A 13099-nucleotide genomic window follows, 5' to 3' on the forward strand; every position below is an offset into this window, starting at 1 on the left:
AAAGATGGACAGAGAAAACAGAGCAGTTACAAACATATCAATCAAATCCTGGTCACAGAGCAGAAAGTCATCCATCAAATCACCAACAACCGGATGCATCTTCATCCAGTGCCTTGAATCTACCTGTAAAAAGATTTGAAGAAGCCAGCTCCTCAAGACACAAAGTCTCCTGCAGCAGATCTGGAGCTGCTGTAGCAGCATACCTGAAGTCTCTTTTACCCATGAGACTGACTTTGGGCACTAACAGCAAAAGTAAGTATAGTGACTGAGTCACAGAGCAAAGATTGTAGCTTCCAGCACTTTTAACATGAATAAAATCACACCAGCAGATTAAGTATAGCTGTTAAAATAAGGACATGCCAATGATTTTGTCTATAAGCAGTCAATGAAGGCCACCTGACTTGACAATTCAGACAATAATGAGTTAAGGACTTGAGATTAGTTATGAACTTCATGGTTACAGTACAGTATGCATTAAGAAAGTGTCACCATAATCCATAAAAGTCATAAAAGTGGCAGCAACATGCTGTTCTCTTTCTTGGAATAAAAACCAAGCCACATGCATGTAAACATAGATGACTTTTCCTTTTGGCTTCTGTGACACAGGGTGTCTGAATGATGGTGGACACCTTGTTGAAAATGCTTATCTCAGCTTTCAGTGATAGTCAAAGAGGTTAAGCAGAGGCAGACCAAACAGCAAACATGCCTGCCTGTTACTCATCTCAGCTACGACTCTGATTATGCAGATTTATGCAGAACTTTTAGGCTTTATATAATCCAAACAGATGAGTTATGAAAGATACCCACCTCCATACAGCAGGTACCAACAAAGAAATAAGCTGCTGATACCGAATACGATTTTAACTGTGCTGTGAACATGTTTTATAAAAATAAACACTGTAAAAGCGACCTAATGAATAGTCCTTGTTTTATGCGGACAACCTTAAGACTAACTGTTCATTTTTACACTCCCACATAAGCTTCATTTATCAACATCATGCACCAAGGTTGCTGCTTGATTTTAGCTTTCAAAGTCAAGGATATCCAAAAAAGTATATTTCCTTTCCCAGCTCCCCTAGAAGGAAACTGAAGTTAGAGTCATGACATTTATTCAACTAAACTGATACGCATGACACTTTACAAGGACAGTATTCCTCATAAACTATTCCCAGTCCTATGCACACTAGTTGCACTCTGCTTTGTGGGTAGCTCAAGACACTGGTTAGCTAGTAAACTATGTAACAGAATGATTGTGGGTTTACTTGGAAGTTAAATGACTCAACATTTATAAGAGCTAACAAACCTAGCTCATAAACTAGAGGGACTTTCAACACGCTGGTGTTATGGTTTCATGCGTGACCATGTTATCTGGTGTTAATTGACACTGCAGAAATATCTGATGAGCTACTTCCTCACATATTCAAAGTCACTAATTAGCACTTTTTGCAAACTTTAGGCTGCATTATCTACTGATCATAAATTGTACTTAAACTACAGTGTAATTTGATAAACCTGTTCTTATACTTAACTGGAGTTTCCACAGCTAGTAATAAACATGGTTAGAGGCAGGCTTCAATAAATGAGTGCACCCTCCTAATTTTCACATACACAGTTCATACAGTGTACACATTTTGTCCACGCTCTTCCTGCTGCTCATTTAAGACTCAAATCGAGTTAATCAGACTAAGGGCCTGCCGGCGAAGCAGGAGACTGAGAAAACATCCTGCAATTAAAATTATCTGCTTCCCAGTCTTTTCTGCAAATAGGATTTAGCTGAGGAACTTCAAGTGATAGTGTGTAAGCTTCACACAGAGAAAGAGAGAGGGGAGCCTGGGAGATGTGTGTGCTGCAGTGTGTCAGGACTAAGAAACACAAAGGCAGAAACCATTCCCACCTAGGGATGGGTAATGCATGGAGTTTTGAAGATATCTATATACAGTTTATCTAAACAAGATCTAGTGTAAGACAACATCGTAAAGATATCCAGCCCAAACCTTTTTTTCTTAGAGTGAAAGCCACTGACAGTAAAATGCTTGTAACCATCAGATAATCTATTTGAAATCACAAGTCTTTATTTCATTTACTATCATTTATCATTTTATTAATTATTTTAATATTAATAGCACAGTTCAAATGATATTGATACATTTGATAGAATTGCAATAAAAGCAGAAGTCTTAGATGCCCAGTATTGGTAATATTTTGCTTTAATAACCAAAAAATGCAGGCAAACTTCACCATACTGTCATAAACATCGGCAACATGAGGGAAAACTTATGGAAATGGCAAGGAGCAAAGCAAAAACTCATCTCTTGCCAGTTCCACCTGTTGCTGACAACCTATTTGCCCATTTCAGACAGCATTCTCTCTCTTTTTTGTTAAAGACTGAAAGTTGTGAAGTTTCTGATGATTTTGCTAACACCCATCATTGAAAAGAATAAAGTAGATCTGATCATTTTAAAACACGCGTGTTTAGAGTATAGAGAAAATTATGATAACGTGAATATATGAAGCTACACACTGATATCACACCTGATGTGCATCCTCCCGTGTCAGTGGTCTAGTTAACCTGCAAGGTTTCTGCTCTCTTTTTCCGCTATACCAGTGCTTACCAAAGTGTGGGCCGGGGTCCACTGCTGGGCCCCTGGAGTTCTGTTAATGGGCCATGAGAGGTCATTTAAAATAACTAAGAATGATAGAAAAAGAAATTACCCTTTAATCTATTATAAAATATTTGATTACATTTTGCTATTTTAAGTCCTGAAACTAACAAAATACAGCCAAAAGATTTAACCCATGTCACCCTTTCTTCATTTATTTTGCCTAAAGTATATAGCTGGTGTCACACTTTAACTGGTGTTGGATTAACTTGTGACACTCTGTTAAACATTCTCCTATACAACTTGCTTTCTGATTTTAAGAATAGATCGGTGTCTTTAGAGGCATGAATGCTACCTGGGAAGAGTTTCCTGGGCCACAAAGTACATCCAAAAGATAAATATTAGAAAAGAAAATTTGAGTGACTTTATAGATGCCTGATCAAAAAAAAAAAATAATAATAATAATAATAAAGGCAAGTGTGTACATTTGTAATGTATATAATTCAGTCAGTAACACTCTCATCTAACATTTTACCATTTTATTGCCGTACAGTTTTACCTGGCGCAGAAGTCTCTGCTTTAAAGATGCTCCCTGGGTTAGTCAAGGCAGCATGCTTTGACTAACCCAGGGAGTGCATGGCTAGTAAACAATGGCTGCTGGTAAAGCAATTACCTTGGATGTAAGTAAAGAGGCAGGTTTGATTAAAATAAGAACTCAACAACATGTTTTATTTTAAGAAAATAACTAAAGAAAAGATGTTTTTTGATAGCAGCTACCTGTTGAGTCATATCTTTTGTTGCTCTGATTGGCCGGTGACTGACAGAATATTTGTCCAATCACCTTATAGCAGTGATTCTCAACCTGTAGACCTTCAAGTATTAGACATGTGACAAGCAAATGAGAGATAGGAACGTTTGTTGTTATCTAGAGGTTATTGTGTGGACAGCACCTTGAAAACTGTAACACTGAAGACGTTGCAACATGTTACAGATGCTGTGTTTGCGACTGTGGAGCTTCCAACATGTTTCTTCTGTATTCAGTTCAGTCCTTTATGTTCAATCTTAAATTTAAAAAAAAGTGCTCTGAAAACACATAATATGGCCTCTGCATTTATGAGGTCGGAGGTGGGCTGCAAAAATTTTTGAGACTTAAAAGTGGGCCCTAAGTTGGAAAAGGTTGGGAACCACTGCCTTATAGAATATATCCATTGGTTGTGCCTTTCCCTAACACAGACTATGGGATATAACTCAGGTGGATGTGAAATATTTCCCATGTAATGGATATATAATATTTTCTATCTGGCGAACCAGTTATTGTATTTTCATTTAGTTAGAAAATACCCTGAAATTATTTGTAGTCCAGCCCTGCTTCCACACCTATTATCCGTTTCCTCCAGGCTTATCATGCTGCTGTGTCACTGCCCCTCCTGCCTCTGTTTCAATTCCCACCCAGCCAAGTTAAGCCTTGAGAACAGTGTGTGTGTAGAAGAGATCAACAGCAAGAGAGAGAGAGAGAGAGGGTAGTCTCTGCAGGGCAACCTGCTTCCTCTCTCTTTTTTTGTAAAAACAGATGTTCTTCACACTGCATACTATTGCATGCACTGCATTGGTGCGCTAAAGTCTGTGCATGCTTTGTTGTGCCCTTACAGGTGTGTCTGTGCTCCTGCATGTGGGTAAACGTGACTCTGAGGCTAAAGGAGAGGCAGATTAACATAACAATCCCCCTGTGCCCTTAGAACAGCAGGTGAAGAGGGCACCTAGCATGCTAGCCTTGTGAGTTTATCTGTATGTGACTCATTTCTGAATGGGATGATACTGCATTCATATCGAAGCATTATGTTTGCATGTGTGTCTGTAATTGTGTCGGGAAAGGCGTGCATGTGTGTGGAAGCTAATCCAAAGAGTGCAGCCATGCGTGAAGTAGAGCAGTCTAGTCGATATGCTCCACTATCACTGTGCTGTGCTCCCTCTTTGTATTCCTTCATATCAGTCTGGGCCGGTGTAACAGGCCTGCTTATCATCTGTGCTGCATGTCTACAAAGGAGGGTGTAGTGCGAAGTCATCTCTAGGGTCAGAGATGAGGTTCACAAACCAGAACAAATATGTTGTCTAGTTCAGCCAAGAAGAAGTTCATAACACTGCTTTAGAGCACCATGTTTCCCATTTTCAGGCCCTACAACTTATAAGTACACCAGAATGTGGACTAGGTAGCATTCTGGACACTGGAAGTTCACTTTTAGGAGGTAGACACATACGAGTCTTTCATATGTTGCTTCTGTAATTTCTCAGTCTTGTCAAATCCCACCCTTCCACTTGCATTGTGCAGATTTTACGTCATACTCATGCACAACGCCAAGCAATCTGTTGAGACTCTGCAGCTTAACTGGGAATTTCTCTCTTTTAGTTGTTTTGTGCATTAGAACATTCACATTGTTCAAGTTCCCCTCTTTTTCATCTTCTTAAATCATGTTTCTGACCTCTCTGGGACCCTTTTCTTATTTTTAAATCATTGTGGAATCCTCCCATATTGTAAAACAAAGCACTTTGACATTCTGTTATGCATAGTTGTGACAAAAATCCAAGCTGTAATGAGTATTTTCTCTACTTTTTGCATTTTTCTCAACTTTTCCGTCTTCTCTAATCTCATTTCACACCCTTCTCCACTCAAACTTCTCTTTCACACCCCCCTCCTCTCATCCCGTCCCTCCTGTTGAGTCTCCATCTTGCTAGATCTTCGTTTGTCCTCATTTCACTCACCACACAGGTCTCTGTGGTCTGCAGTTTTCTCACTCTTTCCCTTGTTCTCTTGCTTTTTTTGCAACTCACTCGAGAGCTGTCCTATTCGTTACATAATCACAAGAACAGAGAGAGAACAGAGAGGGAGAAAAAGAAAGGAAGTGCAAGTACACCTTGCTTGCTTCAGCAAGAGAAGGTTTAAAAACATGAATGCAATGTGGACAGTTACATGACAGGTGTGCATGAGCATGGGAAATGCATATACTTGCGTCATATAAGAAAAAAAATGTTTGGGGTTTGTATCAATCTAGCAGGTTTAATCTCTTCCATATGGGCATGGGGGCTAATGCATCTGCTAAGGCTATTAGCCGCTATGAGCCCTGTGGATACAGGCTGGGCTAGACTTATTATCAGTTTGGCAGTGAGTGAACATACCACCATAGCCAGAAACCAGCAACAAAAACAACAACAAACCAAAGCTATCGATGTCAAGTCAATCCCAGATTTCTCATTGACCTCTAAAGCGCCTGCAGATTCCTGCCTGCTTAAAAAAAAGGTCAGAAAAAGAGGTGAAGCTGAGAAACATAGCCAAAGGTGCTGTTTGCAATGAACAGATGACCCAGTTTGAAATCACAATACACCAAAGGTGCATAATCCCACACAGAAACGCTGAGAAGCAATCAGCATAAAGTGAGTAAGCATACATGTTTGGATGCATAAATGAACACAGACCTCCTACTTTGTGTTTGACTCACCTGAGTTCGATGGCCTCCCCCATCTCGCCACAAGAGCTCATCTCGCACAGAAACGTCAGCAGATGAGACGAGGTGCAGAGATGACAAGCAGAGAGAAAGTACTCCCTCGGACTAGCGGCCGCAGCAACAACAACAACAGCAGAAGAAGAAAAAAGATGAGAGGAGGAGAGAGAGCATGTGATGATATAGTGCTCGAAGTGAGAACCGGAGCGCAGAAGAGAGGGAGTGCAGTGTGAGAAAGAGAACCACACCTCTTCTTAAGGGATTAACTTGGAGGAAAAAAAAGGAGCCTGTGACAAATCCACACTCAGTGATGCACCCAAACACAATTAAACTGCCCACGACCCAGCATGGAGGAGAGTCTGGTATGCAGAAACACACAAACAAATATGCACGCACATACCCTCACAGCTGCTCTAAAAATAAAGACAAATCAATGTTTGATGCTCCAAATCCTGAGAGTGAGGGACGAAGGGAGCGGGAGGATAGAAAGAGAGAGAGCAATATGGAGGAAGAGAAAAGGGGAGGGGTGATTAAGTGAGGCATTGCTGCTGGTGACACAGTTTTCTTTCCATCTGCTATGGGCGCACTGGTCAAGAGTGCACTGGGGGAGAAGGGCGAGAACTGGAACCTGGGAACAGTCGCCACAGCTGGAACTAGGGAATGGGGCCAAAGCTGGAGGATGTGTTTAACGTGAGGGCTGGAACCAGGCCTGGTAGTATGCTTCCACAGGGGGGTTACTGGACAGGAGGGGGAGCGCTGCTTCCTGGTAATGGATGCCGAAGGGTAGGCCGCAGACAGGAATCGGGACATGTTCCCAACAGATGCAAGAGTGGTGTTTGGCTTCCTGTTCAAGCTGATTGAGTCATCAAAATAAAGCTAAATCAGAAAGTGACTGGAAGTGCAATTCATGGGTACAGGTATCTGCTGGTTTCTGCTCTTGATTTCAAAGCTGAGTGACACAGCTTTTATCACATTGTCGAGTTTAGGAGAAGCCCTACCCAGACACAACAGTTACCGCAATGGTTTAGCGTTTCAATAAGGTCTGTAAGCCAGTCAATCATGCATTTTTTGTACAGGATTAGAGTTTTCCTAGCAAACTTTACAAAAACAGCAGGTTTCAATTTCATTTATTGTCATATTTTCTGCATGAATCCAACATTTGCAAACACGTGACATAAATTGGCAACAGAGACAAAGAATGAAACCTTGAGCAGAGCCAAACTCATTAGCAAACACCCATCTGCCATCTCAACATAATGAGCCTGGATATGGGAGACTGCAAGTCCAAGATTAACTCAACTTGTCCTTTGTATTTGAAATAACCAATGTACCATACTACACTTTCTCGATGCAGATTCACAACATAGTCATGTCACACTTGGATAAAGCTTTGAAGAAACTCCAGATGTTTGTGGTGTGCTCCATGTTTGACAAAAAAAGGCTGAATTATTCACACTGACTTTATCTAGAGTTTCTCCTTCCAGGATGTTCCATGTGTGGGCATGAGTAAGAACACATCAGGCAAGTCTGCAGGGTTGGTGACGTCTAATCTTTGCAATCAGTGTACAAGGGACATGGACTGTATTAAATTGACCAGTGCATGCTCTGTGCAGGTAACTACACTGTTCTTGCAAAAGAAAAGGTGTGTGTCTGTTTCATGAAGCAGCACAGGTACTCATGTATGGAAACGCTAGGGCTGAACAATTTTTGAAAATAATCTAATTGCGATATTTCTCCCCAATATTTCAATTGTGATTTGATATGCGATTATTCCTCAACTTTCTTTTATTCCTAAACAAGGGCTGAACAGTTCTTTAAAGTGTCTAATTCTGATGATTTTGACTCTTATTGCAAATTGGATATGAATTACTATGAATTGAAGGGATTTTTTTATTCTTATATTTTATAAGAAAAAGTACAAAAATGAAGAAAGTAGGAATTTTTTGTATACTATTCTAAAAAATTCATTCATTCATTTATTCAACCTTTATTTAATCTCGAAGAATCATTGAGGGTGTTCCCTCAATGATGTCGAGAGTACAACCAATAAAATGCATCAAGAAAATTAATACAAAGAATATCAACAAAACAATTAAAAACAGTGGTGATGTGAAAATTATTGTCGTTGATGTCTGTGGCTTTGCAGAAAAACATGAATTTGGTCTTACTAGGATTGAGAACCAGTCTTATAATCAAACAGAGCATGTTGTAATTGAAGTTTTGCTGAAGGGTTTGAATGGCTGAATGTGCCATATTGGCAAAACAATATAAAATTGTACCATCAGCATAAAGGTGGGTGTTACAATCTATTATAGAGGATGTGATATTGTTGATATATATTGTAAATAATATAGGACCCAGTATTGAACCTTGCGGTACACCTTTTGCTAGAGGCAGACACACAGAAGGACAATTTAACAACAACACATTGATCTCTCTGTGAAAGGTAGTCCTGGAACCATTTACAGGATAGAGAGTCAAAAGCAATTTATCTTAACCTTTCAAGGAGCAGGGAGTGGTCAACAGTATCAAAAGCTTTAGTTAAGTCTACAAATAAAGCAGCACAGTTTTTCCTCTGGTCTAACTGAGAAATGATATCATTTGTGACAGATGTGACTGCAGTGATTGTACTGTGATTTGTTCTAAAACCTGATGGGTGTGGATTTAATACATGATTACTGGAGAGGAAGGATTTGATTTGGTGTTGACTAATGATTCTAAACGGCACCTGGCAGATTGCATGATATGTCATGCATAACATGTCTGCTGCAAAAAAAAGTTTAAAACTGGTATTTTGCAGATGAAAGAAATATTGAACTTTTGTGATTTGAAAATTGCAGCAGGCCACATTGCGATTGAATCTAACTGTTGATTAACTGCCCAGCCCTAGGAAATACTATAAAAGAGTGATGGTGGAACTGTTGTTTATTATGTAGCGTGGCAAATTTGTCAAATGAAAAACTGTCAAGAAAGGACATAATATTTAGACATATTCATGGTCGGGTGTCATGTGATGATACCGCACTATGATTCCTCCAGAAGTTAAAATGTAACAGGTACTGCCCATTGTATTCTGACGGAGGGTAAGGTTTGAAAATGCCTTGATTATTGTTTCTGGAGGTAAATCAGCAATTACAGATTCAATGAAATGCTTAAAATGAAATTTACGGTGGGACAGTGCTTGCCATCAAGACACACACATATAAGGGACATCTTGTAAGTCTGATCATATTACTGAACATATTTCATCTAACCTGACACACCAAATGGACTGGTTCATAAATCTACTGCATGGATACATTTCACTTTCCACTGGAAAAGTTGCCATAGAAAGCATTTGGGAAGGCCAGGACTTAAAAAAAAAAAAAATCTCTGAAGGTGATTGGAGGAATATTCTGTCACATTCATGACAGGCCAATCAGAGCGACAAGACAAAATGATGTACGCATGTACTTCTCTTGAGCTGACAGGCTACTGCTGCCATAGTTGTGAATGGTGGAGCTCCTCGGTGAATAAAATTCCCACCAAGGCCAGTCAAGAGACTCGTAAAAATATCATATTTGCCAAGACAAGCTTTCAGCGTGACTCTTAGGACTTGTCTTAAAAGAAAATAAGGTCTAGTTCTGATTAAACTGCCACCTTCCCACAGTTGCATACAAGCTAATTCCTACCACAGCAGCAGCCAGTGGAAAACCACCCTTCACCACCCTTTAGGTAGCCATTGCATATGGCTAGTATAACTAAACCTCATAGCTACTGCGTCGTTCTCCTTAAATGAGCTTTTTTGAGATGGATTTACCTGATGACAGGCATGGAGTCTGACAAATCCATCTGCTTTGCAAGGTTACATTTTATCACCCTTTCTAACAGAGCAGCATAACAAGTTTCTGCCATGGAGCTCACAGATATTAACAATGGACTCAGCCCAGCGCACATAAAGTAAAAGGAAAAGAGGAAGAATGTGCAGAAAGGGGGAAAAAAGAGACAAAACTTTATTTGATTCTCTGTCCTGATGATTACCAGTAAAGGTAATAAACAGCAACAAATCACTTCCAGTGACTCTGTAATAAACACTAACAATGCTAACAGCATTATTAGGTAGTTTCCACTGAGCGGCCTGGTTCAGTTTAACACAGCACATGCTTCAAAACTATCAGTGATTCTGTAGGCTGAGAGCTCAGCTGATGCTGAAAAGTGCAGGAGATACGGTAAGACAGTAAAGAAGGAAGACATTCAGAAGTTAAGCCAGGGACGGGTAAGCTGGAACAAGAGTTTTGGAGTGCTTAGACTTTTTTGGGATTATAGGCTCACCCAGCAGTGGGCATGAATAAAGAGCTGACCTCCAGACTCTAGGCAGGATTAAAAAATGAGACCTTGTTGAACTTGAAGGGATGGTTGGAGAGGAGGAGTAAAAGCTTTTCTGCTGTTGGGGGTTGCAGTGAGAGGTTGTTGGGGCAAAAGAGCAGACTAAAAATACCGCTGATACCTTCTTGATACTTTGCATAAAAACCTCTCATAATAAGTCGACACATGTGCACAATGCAGCTAAAATGCAGTGGGAGACCTTGGTCCCAAATTCAAAGCCCTGCACAGTGCACAGTACTTCGTCACAGTCGTTAATAGCAGACTGGAAAATGACTAAGCTTTTTAAAAAGGCTATCCTCAGCAAAATTCAGCTAAAATGCTCCATTAAGGCCTCACTGATCTGAAAACATTTGAGAAAATGGGCTATGACAGGTACTGGGATGCAGACACATTAGCCCTGTGTTTCAGACTAGCAGAGAGCTGGAGGTGAGTAGTAAGCATCCATCAGAGTCAGAAGACACTGTACTGTACTGTATGTGTTGTTTTGTGTTAATGCTCTCCGTCTTCTCACACGTTCGTAGCTTCCGTGATGCCCGTTTATCCCCTAAGCTGTTTAACCTGCCACACTGAGAGCCAGAGATCAACAATATGTGGGAGTGAGAGAGATCACAATGTCCCTGTTTAGTGCTAACTTTGTCCACATGTCAGTCACAGACTTAGCATCCTGGGTATTTGCAGCCAACTGGCATCATTCAGCACCGTCTCTCTTAATGTGTATTGATGGAGCTGACATGAAAAGTTAAAGGGCCCAGCACCAGTCTGATTAACTTAATTGTTGCTATGGGGAATCTTGTTTTAGGGATTATTACAGTGGAGCTGCCCTAATTACAAAAAGAAGAAGATGAAGATGAGCACATACATAAGTCTTTATGTGGAGCAACTATATACACTAAACTGATGATGTTTCACAGACAACCCCTGATGGTGCTGATGACAACCTGCATGTGATTAAAAACTAAGAGAGGCATGAAGGAGACTCACAAGTCCTCATATCATGATCTTGTCATGCATTCAATGCCATATTTCAGACAGTTGGCTGATTTTTATTCAGTGAAATGTGGACAACAACTGTGACATTCACGGCACATAAAGCCCAGCAGAAGTGTCCCATTGATGATGATGGCGACTCAGTTGTTCTGGAGATCAGACGTCTGGACTCAGGATGTAATTTCAGACAACCATCTGCGTTAAATGAAAATGTCCCATAGGCAGATGTTCAACAACAAATAAAGGGAGCCCTTTAATGTTCTAATATGTGGAAATTACTGTTGCAACATCTGCTGAGTGGCAGAGAGCCCATTCACTCAGCAGCGTCAATGTTCTTCCCCCCAGTGCACTAATGTTGGGAAAAACACCTCAAAGGTTCAGGTTCAGGTTCAGGTTACCTTATTTGTACCCATAGGTAGATTTGTTTTACAGTCAGTGAGATTACAACATCCATTCCAACACACAGATCACAGGACAGAAGCAACGAAGAAAACAAACAGGAAAGAAATGAAGGTTATTTAAAACCTCCAAGGCATGACAGCTCACCCCCCACCCCAACTCCTGAAAAGTGAAACAAACATGCCAAAAACAAAGGTAAAACATTAAAGTGCTCAAGGTTCCATCATAAAAGCAGAAATAGGCATAAAAGAGGGTGAAGTACCCTCCAATGAGATCAAATTAAAACTCAGCAAATCAGTAGCTCTCAAAAAAGCCAGGGTAAGAACCAAGTTTACGATTCAAATATAGGAATAAATATGTAAGTGCATGAACAAATGGAATACATGTGTGCAAAATAAGGCCACAACTTGTTCAGCTCAGCAATAGTGGCAGGAACAAAGCTGTTTTTATACCGCTTTGTTCTGCACCTTGGGACTAGAAACCTCCGTCCAGAGGAGAGAAGCTGAAATTCACTGTGCAAAGGGTGAGAATCATCATTAAGGCAGAGTAAGCTATCCTCTGCAACTGCTTAGTATACAGGGATGCTGGATAGAGCTGAGGCTCACCAGTAAGACGACTTGACCATTTTACTACCTGACTCAAGGAATTTTTATCTTTCAGAGATGTGTGACCAAACCAAGACACCAAGGAAAAAGACAAGATTGATTCAATAAAAGCACGATAGATCATGGTCATTAATGTTCGGTCAATGTGAAAGTGCGACAGTTTCCTCAAACAATATAAACGCTGGTGGGCCTTTTTACACACTGCTTCACAGTTAGTTTCAAAGTTTCAAAGTAAACTTACAATAACTGAGTTGTCAGCATACTTTATGATGGCCCTGTTGTCATATTTGCTCTGACACACATTTGTGTACAGAATGAACGACAGAGGTGAAAGCACACACCCTTGTGGTGACCCTGTGGAGGTGTGTTTTTGGTCAGACAGAATGTTGTTAACCCTGACCCTTTGTGTCCTGTCAGTTAAAAAGTTAAGGATCCAGCCCATCAGATTGTTACTTAAATTAAATTGCTCTAACAGCCTTTCAGTCAAGATGTGGGGCTGGATGGTGTTAAAAGCAGAAGAAAAGACCACAAATAAAAGCCTGGCATGAGTCTCATTATTATCCAAGTGTTTTAAAAGCATGTTTAGCAGTGTTACAGTCGCATCCTCCACTCCTCTGCTAGGCCTGTAGGCGAACTGCATTGGATCCAG

General features: G+C 40.4%; 1 protein-coding gene across 3 annotated transcripts in view; it reads right to left on the minus strand.

Moving 5' to 3' along the window:
* Window positions 1-13099, minus strand: part of numbl (NUMB like endocytic adaptor protein) — a 115625-nt gene that overhangs the window by 56467 nt on the left and 46059 nt on the right. The window contains exon 1 of one of the 3 annotated variants that reach the window (XM_041811971.1): window positions 6092-6210. The exons of the other annotated variants lie outside the window; for them this stretch is intronic. Coding sequence (XP_041667905.1) covers window positions 6092-6132 — 41 coding nt within the window. The 5' untranslated portion in view covers window positions 6133-6210. Of the gene's footprint in view, window positions 1-6091; window positions 6211-13099 lie in introns of those variants that run through there. 3 annotated transcript variants of the gene reach the window in all.

Source organism: Cheilinus undulatus, linkage group 2 (assembly GCF_018320785.1).
Source record: "Cheilinus undulatus linkage group 2, ASM1832078v1, whole genome shotgun sequence".
NCBI lineage: Eukaryota > Metazoa > Chordata > Actinopteri > Labriformes > Labridae > Cheilinus > Cheilinus undulatus.